General features: G+C 47.0%; 1 protein-coding gene and 1 long non-coding RNA gene across 7 annotated transcripts in view; one reads left to right on the top strand and one right to left on the bottom strand.

Moving 5' to 3' along the window:
* Positions 1-12,557: 12,557 nt before the first annotated feature.
* Positions 12,558-16,093, bottom strand: LOC138067675 (uncharacterized). Of its 4 annotated transcripts, XR_011141990.1 has the most exons (5): positions 15,280-16,093; positions 14,567-14,761; positions 13,934-14,076; positions 13,759-13,829; positions 12,558-12,737 (listed from the first exon to the last, which is right to left on the bottom strand). It is a non-coding gene; the product is annotated as an uncharacterized lncRNA (long non-coding RNA). The 4 variants fall into 4 exon arrangements; XR_011141992.1 differs by lacking the exon at positions 14,567-14,761 and having other exon boundaries at positions 13,934-14,471; XR_011141991.1 differs by lacking the exon at positions 15,280-16,093 and having other exon boundaries at positions 13,934-14,471; positions 14,567-15,271.
* Positions 16,094-16,556: 463 nt separating this feature from the next.
* Positions 16,557-17,286, top strand: part of ZEB2 (zinc finger E-box binding homeobox 2) — a 111,885-nt gene continuing 111,155 nt past the window's right edge. Inside the window, exon 1 of one of the 3 annotated variants that reach the window (XM_068949321.1) lies at positions 16,557-16,919. In XM_068949321.1, coding sequence (XP_068805422.1) covers positions 16,847-16,919 — 73 coding nt within the window. In that variant the 5' untranslated portion in view covers positions 16,557-16,846. The remainder of the gene's footprint in view (positions 16,920-17,286) is intronic. The other 2 variants (XM_068949323.1, XM_068949322.1) reach the window with 2 other exon arrangements.

Raw genomic sequence — 17,286 nt, 5'->3', positions numbered from 1 at the left:
CCCAGAAAGGTGTGACTCAGAGAGGCGTGCACCCAGGACGAGCCGACCTGCAGAGCTCTTCTGCCTACATTTGTTTACCTCCCAGCAAGACTATCACAGCCAAAGAGCTCCCCAGGACCCCGTATCCCAGGAGTAGCTGCCTTACGCTGTTATCATAAAGGCTCAGATAACACTGCTGATCCTGCTTCCCTGTAACGCAAGCCCCACGTAGTTTTATGCCGCTACCAGTGACTTTGTGACCTGTCTGGGATAGCTTGGTGCCACCAGGAGTCTGGGGGATGGGACCTGAATGGATCCAGTCCAGCAGCTGCGAGGACTGACCTGTGGTTATTTAACTAAAGATTTTCATGGTTATTTTGTCCCAGAGGGTAACTGCACACAGTCTTGCCGAGGTCTGTTGATTGCCCTTCCCTCAATATTTAAATAAAATAAAGCATCAGTTAAGAATTAGCTCTACTGACCTTGCCTCTACTGGCTCTACTACTTCTTTTCAGTTTTGCTTCAAACAACTTGTCTAAAACTTGGGCCAAATCCTGTTGGCCATAGGTACCTCACTTATTTTAAGTGGATCATCTTTCAAGAGCAAGACCAAAAGGATTTGGCCTCATGAGCATTAATCAGAACCGTACAAAGACTAAAATTTCAGCTTGTTGTTATGCATTTGTTACCAATTACTCTCCTATCTTTATGCAAAGACCTTCACAAATGAACATTGATATTGTGGTAATCGCTACACTAACTTAACTTCAACTTTGGTCGTGTCGCAAAAGCAGTATTTTTAGCCTACGAACCCAAAAATCCAAGGATTTAAACCACGGATGTTTACAATCCAATGAATGCCATGGGAAATGTGTTTTGCATCCCACATTCCCACAAGCCCAGTGTTGGAACAACCTTATCCAGTCCCAAAGCTGCATTTTCAAGTCCTCTGTGGGTCACAAGCTCTCTAGCAAGGTTGGACTCAAACCCCAAAACTGAAAGTCAGATCTTTCATAGTGTTTTGCAGCAGATCCCTGCTTTGACCTTGAAGTTTTCTGTGCCTAGGCAGATACTGTGTCGATTTTCGCCAGCTACATACCCATGATTTCCCCTCTGTCAGTACTGTGTTTTTTCACCTGCCGGAGTCTAATAGTTTTTTTCTTTTCTTCTGTTTCCAAGTTTCTCGGAGCTCCCTGTCCAACCTACGCTGCCATCTTAGTTGCTGAATAAAACCTCAGTGTTTCTCAACAGGGTGCAGAATTTCTTCCCCTAAACAATTTCTGTTAGCAGTGCCTCTTTTTTTCAAAGAAAATCTTTTAAAACCTCCTATTCGTTGTACAAGCGAGCTGCTTTGCTAAACAAGAGGGCATAGCTAGATATCAGAAATAATTGTAAACGTATCAGTCTTTTGGGATTTCAGCACTCTTAACAAAGACTTAAGAGTCTTTTCTTCATCTCACATCAGAGCAATTGACTCTGCTTCCTTCACTTAACACTTATTTCTCCCAGCGAGTATTTTTGTTTCACTAACCTAATGGTCTTTGAAATTTCAAAATCATGCAGGTTTATTTGCGACTCGTGTCTTTTTCCCCATGTTTATGTTCAGATCTCTAATGACATTCTCCTTTGAGTTGCCTCAGAGGAAGAGAAAAACCCAGTTTTTTTAAAATGTCGGCATTCTGAGGAAGCATCTGTATGCTAATTTGCTCTCAACTTTGCTAGCAGAAAATTTAAAGGGAGATAGTTTTTAATAAATGAAGACCAGTTAACAGTTAGAAGTCTTTGTATCGTTACTGATTTCTTTGGATCCATTTTTTTCTCTCATCAGCTTTCAAAGCCATTTCTTGACTTTAGGAGATCCTTGTAAGTTGATACTTGATTACCAAAAGTCCTGCTCCACCTTAAAAATTGTACTGAATCTGTCAAACATCAATTTTGAATCAATGCCAATTCAGTATAAATAAAGTGTGATATGGACGCTCCAGCAAAGGGTAGCATGCAAATCACAAGAGCTGTTATCGCAGAAGGAACATGATAGATTTCCTCCAATAATTCCAATTTTGGTCACCTTTTCCAGAGAACTGTAGTGACTCAAATAAGAGTAAGATGTGAAGCAATCATTGTTTCTGACTGTTAAGGATATTTGATGTAAATTAAGATTGAGCCTAATTTTTCCAGAAAGAACTAAACATTAGCTTTGTCATAATTAGGATAAAAACGTCTAGTGGCTGTATCTGGTGAGTTTGAAAAAAAAAAGATTATGCCAATTAAAAAATGAAAGGTCTAACAATAAACAGTAAATTCAAGTAGAACTATCTGATTCATAGCATGGTGGGCATTGTGTCAAATAAAACCAGTGAGTGAACCGAAGTATTAATGAATAGGAGAGATAGCCAGACATGTTTATATAGGCAGACAGGGTTGGAGGATAGGTCGGCAACGCGGGGAGGTGTGTTGTAATAAACTTGAAGCAGGACAGACTTGTTGGGCCAAGTGTCCCTTTCCCGTCCAGGAATTCCTTATGTCCTCATTACCCTTTCACCTCTGGACAGCTGCAATATTAAAATCTGGCTCATATCTTAAGGAAACTGAGTTTAATGTCCTTAATTTAGTCCCCAGTCTGCATATATCCATATCACAAAGCAATCATACAATTTGGCTCGACTGACAGCGTCTGCTCGGGAAAGAGGCCCATCCTGCAATGGCAGGGTTGCTGCAAGTCAAAGCTACGGCCTCCGTAAGGCATGCTTAGCTCAGATCTGCCTCATGCCTCTGTGGATTTGCAAGTTCACACTTGAGAGAAACCCTCCCATTTTGATTCCTTTGTTTTTCTAATAGCCTTTGCATGCAACATTTTACTTGTCAAAGCAGTCGGTATGCTCCCACCTATTTTTCATTTAATATCCACGGCAGCAGCCAAGTTGAACGCAGCCTGATGCTGTCCTCCTTTTTTCCTCACCTCTGAAACGGAGAGTAGCCTTGAAGGCGCAAGGAGTGAGCTACGGGGCCTGGTCCAGCCAGCCTTGCTCCTCGCCGGAGCACAGATAAAGGCTGCCGGGTTAGGCGCCACGTCAGTACGTTACATGGCTGAGACACTATTCGTGGCATGGTTTGTTCCCGGGGATTGATATGCACACTCTGAACGCAAAACTCAGTTAGATTGCTAACTAATCCGGAGTCAGGAAGGGGCAGGCTGGATGTAGCCGCAAACAAAAATGTGAAGGGGATAAAAATTAATCGTCAAAAAAAATTTCATATTTTTATGTCAAAAATCTTTTCAACTAATGGATTACACTGCAGCCATAGCCAGACGTAACTTCTGAATGGAAAACATCTATAGCCAGACTTCTGATCCGAAAACAAGAAAGGGTAAAAAAGGATTTAAAAGATACTTCTTTGACTTCATCTGGAAAACACTTCCCAATATTGGGTTTTTTTTCCTTGCACCTTTAAGAAGACTTTTTCATGCCTGTGCTATGATTTCCTGCTGATCCATTTGCTTACCAGCCTTAGCAGCATAAAATACTGTACAGTTACTTGAAGAGTATTAGCAGAAATGTCAATGTATTGGGTGCATTTGGGGATGGAATGAAGTGCATAAGATGGAGAATAAGACTGTCAGCTCGAGGCAGAAGCAGCTGATTTGTAAATAACAAAATTGTAGGATTTATTCTTTTTGATGCACTGCACTTTTATTAAAAGAAAATCCCCTGGAAACCTCCGTTAATGGCATGAAACATATAATTAGACTTAGATTTTCTCACTCTCTGCTTATTTAAATGCTCAGTAACTTAAATGGTGATTCAGTAACAACTGATTTTATAGAAACATCTGACAATGAGAACAAATATTTGCAATATTTTCAGTCTCCCTCTCTATTTTGCCCTCTTCATCTCCAAGTAGAAGGGAGACCTCATCTTCCCTACATGCAAATCCGTACTGCTTTCAGCATTGCTCCCACCTCTAGCTGTGTCCACCTTCCAATGCTAAATAAATACTCGGTTACAGATTTTCACACTTTGGTTCTTACTTCCTAAATGCTATCCCATAGATTATGGAGATAAACTTCACTGCTAGCTAGCACCCTCCCAAAAATAAGTGCCACCACCAGGAAGGTTTTGACATAGGCAAAGATGCTGGTTACCGTAAGCAGTTGGTTGAGGGGTGGTGGCACCAGAGTTAAGCCAACCACCAGCCTGCCTGAGCAGCTCCAGGCATGGGGCTGAGACACCTGAACTGCAGGTGTCCATGGCTGTGCCACTGTTGGTTTTGTTTTCTTTTACTGGGGATCCACTGCTCCTGCCCTTTTCCAGGTGCTAGGGAAAGAGGCCTTGAATGTAAAGAGCCCCCCGCCCAGGAAAGACATAATCACCCACCTCTAAAGCATATGTTTAGGGGCAGTTTCTGAAATACTCAGATTGAGTCAGAGTGAGGAGAAGAGGTGACACTGGAGAAGAATGCTAGGAAGTAGGACAACAAATAGCCAGATAGTAATAGTGTGACACTCAAGTGCTGGAAGACTGTATAAGTAGGCGGAAGCGGTCAGGATATGTGGGCCACCAAGGCCGGGCTCTCCACCCAACACTAGCCACCCCATCGCTGAGCCCCATAGTCACAATCCCCCATCTCCCTGCCCCTCTTTTCTCAGCATCTTCTGGGGGACGTGGTTACCCTGTTCCCCCTCTGCTGGCTTCAGTGGCATCTGCTGCCCACTCAATATGGAAAATTAAACAGCAAATAAATGAAGAATATTAGTCTTCCTATCTAGCTGAGCCATAAAAGCCTACTAGCCCACCAGGAAGGGACTCTTCTAGTATGGACACTCTGCTGGATCCATGAAAATGACTTTATGTGAGGGGCCATGGCCCAGAAAAATTATGGCACAGGAGATACAGGAGTCATGCCTGGGGCTGGAGCAGACCTTGGAGGCCATTTTGCCTCTCCTCTAGCCCAAAATATGGGAAACCAAAGTCTCTTATCATCTGCTTGCGGTAGACCCACTCGCAGGTGGGCCTCCTGGAGAAGCCCCAAACGCTATTGCTATGTTCTGTCTCATTTTTTTGCACCCATTTCCAGCTTGTCAGAACAGGGGGAAAGGAATGCAGTAAATAAAATGAATTCTGAACTTTAGAAAAGATAAAAATAGACATTTTTAGAGGGTTTCAGGTTGAAGGTTGCTTGTCAGAATTCCAGAAAAGAGCAGCAGTTGTTCTTAAGCTGCAGTTTTCACATCCTTGTCAGTGATTTGAAGCAGGATAGGTGATGTGTGTTAAAAAAAGATGGCAAGGTTTTAAAATAGTTTAGATGCGGCATGGAGCAGTTTTTCAGTGATATGGCAAGAAGTGTTGGTATGAGCATACACAAACCTGACACTGCTTGTGTGTGGAAATGACCGTTGTTCCCATACTGGCACCTCTCACACCACGCTGACCTAGGACACCACAGAGCAAACAGCCCAGGCAGGTGGCAGGAAATTCCCCCAGAAACGTTATTAAAACACACACTGGGGAGGGAGGGAGGACCTGGTGAAAATTTTCATGGCAAAAAACCTCTACCCTGATTTTGACAGCTCTAATAACCTCGAGTCTGAATAAGATTTGGGCTTGGACAAGGGCCAGTTGGCCAAGGCTGAGTCCATAGACAAGCTCGAGGCGACGTTGATAGTTGGAGGGAAGCAAACAGCAGAACCGGCAAGGCTGAAACAGCCCCGATGAAGGGTATGTTGGCCTGTTGGCACATAAGCGTGCGGTTTAGGTGTGCGATGGTCATTTGAACATGGACCTCTTTGACTGATACTTAATGCAATCAGCAGAGACTGGCAGAACGGCAGCAGTCTGCAGAAATATCTCAGATATTGGGCAATTCAATAAGCACGGAATTTCTTTGAAAAAGTGTGCTTCAGAGTCTGGTTGTTTCAAACTGTTTGGGCTTTATTAATTACCCTCATAGCCCTGGCGTTTGTGCAGATTTTTAAACATACAGATAAAGTCCTGAAGGCATAGAGGGAACGAAATGCTTTCTCCGAGGCTGTGTTCGGAGCAATAGGGTTGACTCTGAAATTTAGGCTTGGCTATCAAAACCTCAGCTTTGTACCTGGCTCAACCTGCTGCTGACTTCACCATGTCAGCCAGCAAATGCGCTTATAGGCGAGCCAGTAAGGGAAAAAAAAAGAAAGGAACAGGAATTTAATCCAGTCTCAAAGTCAGTGGAACAGGGCTCGGGAACCATCCCGGTGCCCCGCCATTCCTGGCTGCGCATCGCCTCGGCCGTGGGTTCGAGTCCCCACCTCGCCTGACCTGGTGCTCAGTGAGGATTTCTGCCCTTTCGGGGACGTTTGGGTGCATCCCGGGGAGGATTGCTTTCTCTCCTGGTTTTAAAAATGGCCCCAAAGCAGCAGTTTAATGCTAACCCCGGGGAGCTAATGCGGAAAGCGCTGAGCACCAAAGCGAATGGGTGGCCTTGGCGCCGGGCTCCCCGCTGGGCCCTTTGCCCTGCAAGTCTTGCTCAAGTTTACCGCTCCGCTATTGCAAATTTACCCCCCCAGCAAAAAAAAAGAAAAAAAAAGTCTGTTATCACCGAGCATATGCAACTGCTAAACATCCTATTCAATATAACTTCAGCCTGTTCTGAGAACCACATTTCACAGTTTCTTTATGCAGTATCTGTCTGTCAGATAGTGCCCACTACGTTACCACAATTTACATAATATACTTCCACCGTAAAAATTATGTCCTGGTCATATTTTTGTACTAGCCAGTATGAAAAAATCAGAGATTAAAAGTTTTTAATTTAATTTAATTTAATATTTCACGTGTAATATCTTGCCTCGACAAATGACACACTAAGCAATTGTGAACACTACCACGCATCGCCTTCCAGTACTGGCACCTCCATTTCACTGTAATTCCTTTAATCTGTAAAACATAAGCAGTACGGCATTCCTACAGGGTACTTCCAGAGCATCTATTGTCACAGTTTTTCAGTATTGCAACAAGATGCCAATGGTCCACACTTAGAATATCTAGCATCTAGGTTTTATTTCTTAGTAAAAAAGTAATAATCAAATGCAGAGCTGGTGTCAGTGAGGGCAATTTCTAGGGAAACCCCTTGGGTCACAGTCAGGCAGTACGGCTATAATCATTAACCCGTGGTGAGAGCACAGGCTAGTCCTTTAATTTCTTCTTTTTTTTTTTTAACACCTTTCTGGTTCTGGTTTTGTCCAGCTGCCCCTTCCTCCTTTCTGTTCCCCATGTGGCTGAGCTGTGTTCATACCAACCCAACGTCGAGCGGAGTTGCACAACAGGCACCATTACTTGCACCTATTTGCTGACCAACTTAAAACCGATACGCAGCTTATGTTGTCACTTTATCGCCACCAGCTACGAGCTGGGGGGTGGTTCTTGAGGAATATGATTTTTGCATATTAAAATATAGTAAGAAAATAATGATATGGTCTCACTGGGAGCACACTTAAAATAGTAAAAAAAAAGACTACAAAAAGCTTTTGATGTTTTAAATGCCTCACGTTAAAATAACCTTTGGTGTTCTTACTACGTATCGTACAAACAAGATTGGGAACACAGCATGTCTAAGCTATTTCTCTATGGTTTTCTAACGTGACACTGCACAGTTTTAAGTAAAGTGTATGTACTGTGAAGACCTTACCACTGTATTTAAGAAAGTGGGCCCTAAACGTGCTCATATCCAACAGATGCGTGTTCTTCCAAAGGCATGTATGCCGTGCGTAGATTATTAGCAGCTTCATAACTAGATAGAAACTTACATTTCAATGAACATACTTTCACAAGTGCAAAGAAAAAAAGTTTTACATTAGGATGTTACTTACTTCACGTCTTTGTCCTGGGAGAATGCAACTAAAGAAACCACATTTAAAATCAGACATTAGATATGCAAATATGTGTTCAGATCAGAGATACGAAAATTATTCAAATGATTAATTATTCATCATAAAAATGTCAATTAATAATTCTGAAGCATAATAGGCATCTTTCTAATGCATCTTTATTTTTCAAGCCTAAATACTGTTGAATCTGTGTTCCATTGCATTCTAACAAGTTTTTAAAAATTCAACAAAGTAAACAACCAACTATAAACAAAAGTGAGCAGTGAATTTTAATAGCTGCCAACGGAGCCAAGAAACGTGGCCAAAGTTCAGCGTTAATCCCACCAGCATAGGAAAAAACCTAGAGCTTATTAGGCCGGACAGGCGGCCGTAGGTAAGCATCCTCGCCCACCTACCTAAAATCACACCAGCCAGCTAGCTGAGCCCCTGCCGCTTCTTTATTTAGCGTGAGAAGCACTTCGGATCCTGCAAATGCTGTTTTCTTACCGCAGAAAGAAAGATGTGCACCGTAGGCATGAGCCAAGCAGTGCTAGGCCCTCAGAAGTGACTTTATAAATGACAAAATTAACAAAAACATATGAGAGAGATTCACTTTTAACATGCGGGGACTCACAGGAGATTAAATATTACAGTGATCTGCTTGTTAGAAATGCCCAGGGATAGATAAATTAAAGCCAGACAATCTTTTTTTTTTTTCCTTTTCTCCTTGCTTTTGGCTCGTATCCTATCCCTACATGGGTTTTCCGCAGAGGAACTCGAAAACTTTGGGAATGTTGATTCAAAAGGTTTCTTCCCAAATACCTCACCAGCGGGTGGGGGGAGAGCCATTCCCTGACCCTTTCTTCCTCTCCTCCTTGCCCTCTGCTTGCTGGGGAAACAGGAAAAAAAAAGAAAGAAAAAAAAAAAAAAAGAAAAGAAAAAAGAAGGCTGGGCTCTCCAAATCTGAGTTTATCGGGACACCTGGATGGAGTCGGAGGGTCCCCAGCATCTTGGTGCCCACCCTCTGCTGCCACAGGTGACTATGCAGGGCCTCTGCACCACCTCTGCAGACCCCGGGTTTTAAACGAACACACGGGCCAGCGTATTTTAATCCCTAACGCAGGAAGGGTTTGACACTTTTAGGAAAAACTTAGAGCGCCTTGCAAATGAAGGACCTGAAGGAAGAGCCTCGGAGCAGCTAGCGTGTTTTTAGAGGTGTTAAACCTCCGTCTCCAATAGCCTCTAAAATGCATTAGTCCAGACCTATCAGCTGGAGCATTTTTAAATGCGGCCTATCTCACCCGGTTTAGGCACAGTTTAACATGCCTGATTACAGAGGGAGGCACGTCGGCGAGAAAATCGCACCTCTCCTCTCCCCGGCCCTCCCGCTCTGCAAAGCGCAGCACGAAAATGACACAAACCCAAATACATAAGCCCACAAATCACGCCGCCGGCCCAGGTCACTAGTGTCTCGTAATGCCACGACGGGAGCAGTTCTCAGCAGAAGGCCCAAGAGCTACTGGGCCTGCGGCCGAGCCCCACGTGGGGCCGAGCCCCACGGCCCCCCTCGTTCCCCGTTGGGGGTCCGGCTCCCAGCACAGCCCCGGGGGGGCTGCAGGCCCCTGGGGGCTCTCCCGGCTCCCGGCCCCTTTCTCATGGTAATGAGCCCTGCGGTGCCCGGTGGGGTCTCCTGGGCTCTCCTGGGCTGCCCAGGGGGCAGAGCCGGGGCCTGGGGGCTGCATCCCACTGGGATGAGGTGTGGGATGGATGCACCGGCTAAAGGGAACCCCCCCCCCGGAGGAGGAGGAGGAGGAGGCAGCCCGGCATCGCTGTCGCGCCGGTGGCATCACTCTGGCACGGCTCGCATCCGTACCACCTGGCTGCCCCCAAGTCGCTTCCCTCTCTGCATTTCCACACAGGAAAACTTGAGGGGAAGGGGGAAAAAAACCTGCACCTGGAAAAAAATGGCCTTAAAGCTGTCTCTGCTCCACACCACTGGCTGCCTTAGGCAAAGAGAGCGCGGTGCTTCATAAGGACATTTTGGGTCTGTTTGTTTTCAGACTGCTGGGCAGGGAGGGGAGGGGAATCGTATTTGCAAAAGTTGAAAATAGAGTGAGGCATAGTCTGTGCCTGCACCGGGGATGCTGAATGCGGCTGCAGTGTGAAAGGAAAGAGGCTGGGAGCCCGACTGGCAGCACCACCCCAATAAAGGCAGTATCTATAGACTGTCATTATTTCCATGTCCTAAAGAAGCCGCACGCCCATTATTAGTTCAGTGCAGGGCAGGAAATCATCGCCTGGATTAAGGTTAAATTCCATCTCAGAAGGGCTTAGCTGATTGCTAAATGTTTACGTCCTGTGGCCAAAAATTAAAAAAAAAAAAAATCCCACCCCCGCATACCACGTTAAAATAACATCTAATAAGGTTAGGTGTTGTGCCACTCCTGCAAAGATCAGAGCGTTTTGTCACTCTGATGCAATCTCTGCTGGGGAGCTTCAGAGTTGGAGACATTGTCAGATTGAGGGGTGAAGAACAGGCTGCAAAATTATGAATAAGGATTATCTGACAATAGCAACGAGTTCCTTAAAACCCTTGAGCATCATCACACGGTCTGAGGGGTTGTTTTTTTACTGTAGCTGGGAATATATATTTTAATGATAAAACATCGATAGCATTCCTTCTTATTACAGGTTAGAATGCAGCTTCTCTTAATCTCTTGTTCATCCTCCCATTTTGTAGTTTGGAAATGTATGAATAACATGTGAGGCGTTTGTAATGGGATTAATTTATTTTAAGAACTTGTGGGGTTTTTTTCATATAAAACGTTAGTGACTGGAAATCGGAAGACTCAGTAATTAGCATTCACTTTTTTCTTTTTCTTTCTTTTTATCATATGCATCTAAATTCAGTTTAGCTCTTTAAGGAATTGCCAGACTGCCCTTGATTTATAGTCAGTGTCTTCTGGATCTGAGAGGATCTAATTCAAATTAATAATACTCGAATCTGATTTCAGGATATTTGCACCGTGCCATATATTTCATTAAGATATCATCACTTTGTGCGTGCGTGTGTGTGTGCATATGCCTCTTCTCTGTGTATCTACAGGTATATTTAGGCACGGACAAGATAATGAACCCTGCGAGAAAATAATTTTGGCTTTGGGCGGACAGTTGAATTAAAACTTTTAGCACGGCTAACCTCACTCAGACTAAAAAAAAAAAAAAACCCACCTAAAAATCCTCGTTCCCACCTTTTGCATAATTATGGATTTCCATAGCGGTGGCAGGTTTGCAGCTGGGGCTGTCTGCAGTCCGCAGCCGCTCCGTGCCGGCCGCTCTGGCCCCTGCGCAGCGGGGCGGGCGGGCAGCGCTGCCCGGGCGGCGGCTCCGCGCTGCCCCGGCGCGGGCGCGGGCTCTGCGCGCCCCCGCGCAACCCGGGCGCGCCGCCGTCTGCCTCCCCCCGCGCAACCCGCTGCCCGGAGCCTGTCTGCAAATATGGGGAGGAAAGGGGCGGGGGGGGGGGGAGAGAGAGAGAGAAGAAAGAAAAAAAAATTAAAAATCTTGTGGCTCCTGCTCTGAAATCTGCCCGCGCTACAGGAATCTCAGGTTTCTAACAGCGCTCTGCTCTTATTCATTACTTTCCCTGGCAGTTAGCAGAGTCCAAAACGCGGCCACATTTTGCACTGTAACCGAGTGCTCTGCCTTTCCCCTTTCCCCCCAATTTGTGCGATCGGGCGCTTGCCAGCGCAGCGCGTTCAGATTAGATAGGGGCATCTATTTATTTAAATCGCCGGGCAGATTTTATGAACAGATGAAAAATAGCAAGCAAATCTTTGGGGAAATGATGAGCTGCAAAGACACGCCGGGGTTTCCCCCCCTCCCTTGCTTCCTTTGCAATGTTTAATCATCAGAAAGGTGTTCTCTGATCAGGAACATTTTTGAGTGCAATTGCTAGTGACTATTGCTAGCATTCCAGTTCTTGCTTTAGGCACACATTCAATGCACAGTTCAAGAGCAGTTTATCTTAGCTTAATGTAAGTAAAAGTATAGTGTCGGATCAGTGTACCATTTGTTTCAGTTTTTTTCGGGGTGGGGGGGGAGTGCTGTAATAGATTTAACTCTGTCAAAGCAGGAAAATTGTTCCACAGCCCTCTAATACAGCCCTTTGGGCAGCTACACGTTTACCTTCAGAAAGGATCACACGAGCAGGCAAGATTTGAAGTTTATCTTTGCACTGAGATTATTTAAAGCTCTTTCAGAAAAAGCAACGTCTGTGGGTTCTGCCCGGCGCTGGGCATGAGCGGGTCGAGGCTGAGACGTATCAGTCCCCTTTCCAGATAAATGCCTGCGCTCAGCATCCCCAGCTTTGGCTGCCTTTACTTACTTCTATATTAGTTCCCAATTACGTGCAGTGTAAACCAGCTCTTTGATTAACAAAACAGCAGAGCATTGGTTAAGAACACTTAAACTTCAAAAAAAAAAAAAAATCCCCCTGGGAAGTGGGCTCTGAATTGGTTAATAATGTGCAGTACTTGCTAAATTGCTGACTTCCAGATGTGGAAAATATCTTTCTTGTTTAGGACCTACGTAACCTGATTGGATTACGACAGAAGCGTCACATTGGAAGGCTTTTGAGTGATGATTTAATTAACCATACAGTAGAAAGCTGTATTTGCCAGGAAACCCCTTCCATATTTGCATAACCAATCCCTTCAGTGCAAAGGTGGAGTCTGAGTTTTTCTCTAATATGTAATTTTATTTTAATTTTAATACTTTCAAAAGGTGAAAAACTTGTAACCTCCCTGAAGTTCAGTACCACTCGCTTGCTTGTCCGCCCTGTCTCTTTGCCTGTCTAGCTACTTCCCAAGGAGCGGAGGGAGGCAGGAAGAGAGCCCATCTCACCCCTGATCCATATCTGTGAACAAAACAGATAGACTGTAAGATCTCAGCACTTTTTTTTTCCATCAGATTTAGCTGACTGTTCAAATAACCTGGATGAGTGCTGAAATGAAAGAAAAAAAAAATTGCCAAAAAAGAAACACATAAGGATAATAATAATAATAATAATAATGATAATAGGCACCAAAAGGCTCAGGAGCTTGTGGGCAGAGTTTAGTTCCTAGGCATGACGTTAGGGTAAGTTTCCCCCTCGGCAGGGCAGGGGCTCGGCCGGCGGCGGGCGCCGCGCGCAGGATGCGGCCCCGGGGCTGCCGGGCCGAGCGGGGGGGGAGAAGGGGGGGCCGGGCCCGAGATGCCGCCCGGGGCCGCATCCTGCCGGGGGGCAAGGGGCGAGCCGGCAGGGGTCGGGCTCGGGGGGGCGGCGGAGCCCGCCTCCGGGGCAGGGGATGGATGCAACCCGGTTGGGGGGGGAGGGTGGAGGCGCAAGGGATGCACCTCGGGGGGGGTGCAGGAGATACGCCTCGGGGGGGGGGCAGCTGGGGGGGGCAGGGGATACAGCTCGGGGGAGCAGGGGGTGCAGGAGGTGCAGCCGGGGGGGGGGGAAGAGGATGCACCAAGGAGGGGCAGGGGATGCAGCCGAGGGTGCACCCAGGGGCCGGGGATGGATCCCGGGGGTGCACCCGGGGATATACCAGTGGGAGGGGGGGGGGGGGAGGATGCAGCCCGGGGGGGGGCAGGGGATATACCTGGGGTGGGGGGTAAGGGATAGAGCCGGGGGGCAGGGGATATACCTGGGGGGGGGGGGGCAGGAGATACGGCTCGGCTCGGGGCCGGGCGGCGGTGAGTTTCCGCGGGGCGGTGCGCGGCGGGGCGCGGAGCGGCGCGGAGCGGGGGGCGGGCGCGGGGCGGGGGGCGGGCGGGAGGCGGCGGAATCGCATTTCTCCCGCTAAAGCGTTCGCGGAGACTTCAAGGTATAATCTATCCCAGATCCTTTCCCAGAGAGAAACTTGGCGATCACGTTTCCACATGATGCTCACGTTTGGTGCTCTTCAATTATCCCTCCCCACAAAGATAGGTGGCGTGTGTTTCAGGGTCTCTCCTCTCGCTCCTACAGAAAAGAAAAAGAAAAAAATGTCATTAGAAGAGGCGTAACACGTCAGTCCGTCCCCAGGTTTGTGTTTCCTGGAGTGGCAGAAAGAGATCAGTCCTAACCTGCCCAGCAGGAATAACGGTCCTTCCGACAACTCTTTGCAAGGCTTTTTTACAATTTCTCCAGGAGCTGCATCTCCCTTCACCTTTTCTCCTCCACTTCGCGGCTTCTTCATGCTTTTTCTTCTCACCATTTCTGGCCAAAACTACAGACAAGACTTCGCAGGTAGGTTCGGAATTTAATTCCATTTTCTTTCTTTTTCCCTCTCCCTTGCTTTTCCCTCACACCACCTCGGGCTGCAGTGGGCTTATTTAATTTCGATATTATTTTATTTTCGGCGGGTTTGCTTTTTCTTCTTCTTCTTCTTCTTCTTCTTCTTTTCTCCCGAGCTTGTTTATACTTGGGGTGCAAAACCTCCTGTTTTTCACTGAAGCCCCGAGTGGCGTGGGCGCCGGTGGCGGGAGGGGAGCGCTGCCGCCGGGCACGGCCAGCCCTGGCCCCGCCGCCCGCACCTCGCCGCTACCTGCCCGGCCAGGTGCGAGCGGTGCCTCTTGCAACGCGGCAGGAAAAGTTTTAATGCCAGGAAAGGAGTTCTTCCTCCTGAAGAAGGAGGGAAAAAAAAATCATCCCCCTACCCACCTCCCTGCTCTTTTATTTGAAGATTCACATATCAGCCTCGGAAAGTTTGCATGTACCTGTTAATGCTCTGCACGTCCTGTGCCTGCAAAGGCAGCCCGGCCGGCACCAGTGAGCCCAGGCTGTGCCAGGGCTTCCAGCGAGGATGTGTATTTCCCCAAACTGAAAGTTTGCTGTTTTGTCTGCTTAGTTAGTTTCATTTCTTTATTTTATTTTGTGAAGCTGGGTGAAGTAGCACCTTAGCTTCTGGGATCCTAAAGCAAGAAGTGAAAGTACTGACTGGAACTTAAAAGTCGTTCACCAAAAAAAAAAAGAGCAGAAAAATAAAAAATAAATAAAAAAAGATAGGCAGCCCTCTGGGAAGAAAAGTGTTCTCGAGGTGTGCAGGTTTAAAATTATTGATAACTTTTTTTCTGGCGTGCTAAAAAGCAGGGAAGATACTGTAACGCATTTAAAACAATTCACCCTTGGTCGTTTTGCATTAGTCCGCCAGTCGCCGAGGAAAGCTCAGAGTGCGGGCTTTTCTCCGCTTATACCCTCCCCACTTTGATACGTCTGCTGTTAGATCTGTAATGATGATGCAGACCTTGCACACTCCGGAATCAGAAATAACTAGCAAAGAGTAAAGTTTGTAGGACATTTCTCAATCTCTTCCTTCTTCAGCCACATACATCCATATCAGCTCACTCTGCCTAGGCAGATTCATGAGCAGGAGTGTGTGAGTAAACATGCTGCCCCCGACCACACTCTCTGAATATCCCTCTCTACTTACCTGCTCAGAGAATTTTTTTTTTTTTTTTTAGCCAGGCAGGTTTGATAATCATAAACGGCTGGAAAAAAAAAGAGAGTTCAGACAGAATGAAAGACCTAGGAGCAACATGCTTAACTGTCCAGTCCTGCTGTGAAGCTCTAACAAAGTCAGAAGACACGATGATAATAATAATAATAATGATAATAATAAAACACTTTGCTGCAAAAAAAACGTTGAGGCAGGTAATCATTTTTGACATTTGGTGTAAAACTTGCAGTGCAGGAGAGGACAATAGATGGGAAGGACAGGAGAGATTCTGTTCAGAAGAGCAAGGGTTAATTGCCCTTGTTTTACAGTTTGCATCTGTTACATCTTTTATAGCCCCCTGTTTAAACTAATCCTCAAGTCAAAGCATCTTTAAAGCTACAGCATCTTCCTCAAGATGGACTTAGTTTCAGGAGCGTTCTTGCAAGCAAACCAAATGCTCCTCCACTCTCATTTTGACAGATAGAGCCTCCTGTAAAGCTGCATATACAGACAGACATACAGTAGGTCCAAAAGTTTACAAGTCAAAAAAAAAAACCAAAAAACAAAAAACAAAAAACCACCACTGAAAGCCTGAAACCTCTGACAGCAGTAGTTTTGATTTCTGTTTCTTTTCTGGGAAAAAAAAAATGACACTCTGAAGCTTTGTTTAACTAAGGGGCAGGGGAAACCCTGAATATTGTCAAACTGACTAAAAAGGTGACAGAGGTTTATAATTACAGTCCTCGCTGGTAGCGGGGGGAGGGGAAGGGCTCCGCGCTGCGCTTTACCCCAAAAGGGCAGGGGAGAGCCATGTTTCCCTCTGCTCTTATCACTTTGCTCGAGTGCACTTTGAAAACGTAAAAAAAAAAAAAAAAAAAGGAAAGAAAAGAAAAAAAGAAAGAAAAGAAAGAAAGAAAGGAAGGAAGGAAGAAAGAAAGAAAAAGAAAGAAAGAGAGCAAGGCACCGGCAGCAGCAGAACGAGGGAATGATAGCATTTCGTGTGAAAACAAGTTATAATGTCAAATTAAAGTACTTTTAGGAGGAAATGGTCCGCCTAGCATTGAGTCAAACAGCACTACTGTAAAAGCTGTGCATTCCCTCATACGGTCATGAGTTATGAGTCATTTGAGATGTAATTCTTGTCTCTCTCTGATCTCCTTTGCTGGTGCAATACACACACACACACACACACACACACACACGCACACGCACACGCACACAGAGCGAGGGAGCGAGCGAGCGAGAGAGCGAGCGAGAGAGAGACCGAAAATAAATAAATAAATAAACACATAAGAAATCCGCCCGGCTGGGAAGAGAGCGGGGGGGGGAAGAGCCCGTCTCGCCGCTGTCCCACCTCCCCCGGCAGGGCCCGGCTGGCCGGCCGTGTGCGTGGATGGGTGCTTTCGGGGGTGAAAGCCCGGCTCCGCGTTGGCGCCCTGCGTTTAAATGGGATATACCAATGCCCCCGGTGTCGCTGTGTTTGGTCGTTACATAGAGCCTGCGTGCTGCTGAGAGCAGGGAGCCGAGCCCATGCGAACTGCCATCTGATCCACTCTTATCAATGAAGCAGCAGATCATGGCGGATGGCCCCAGGTGTAAGAGGCGAAAGCAAGCCAACCCGCGCAGGAAACACGGTAAGCCTGAACCCCGCACCAAACTTTTCCGCCGCGCCCCGTCGGGGCAGCCCCGCCGGCCGCGGAGCGCAAGAGGCGCCGCCGCCGCCCGCCCGCCCGCCCGCCCGCCCTCAGCGCAGCAGCGGCCGCGGGGCGCCGCGCTCCGCTGCCCGGCGCGGAGCGGCTGCGCAGGGCGGGGGGGGGGAACAGGGGCGGGGGGGAGCGCGGAGCGGGGAGCGGGGAGGGAGCGGGGCGGGGGGGGTTAGGGGGCCGCGCAGCAGCAGCCGCCGCCGCCGCCCCAAAGTTTGTTGCGCGGAGCGGAGCGCGGCGGCGGTTCGCGGAGAGGAGAAGCGCGGAGCGGGCGGCGGGGAGAGCGGCTGGCCTTGGG

This window comes from Struthio camelus, chromosome 6 (genome assembly GCF_040807025.1).
Source record: "Struthio camelus isolate bStrCam1 chromosome 6, bStrCam1.hap1, whole genome shotgun sequence".
In the NCBI taxonomy this organism is placed as follows: domain Eukaryota; kingdom Metazoa; phylum Chordata; class Aves; order Struthioniformes; family Struthionidae; genus Struthio; species Struthio camelus.
The sequence above is the reverse complement of the archived record's forward strand: the minus strand, read 5'-3'. Positions and strand labels throughout refer to the sequence as shown.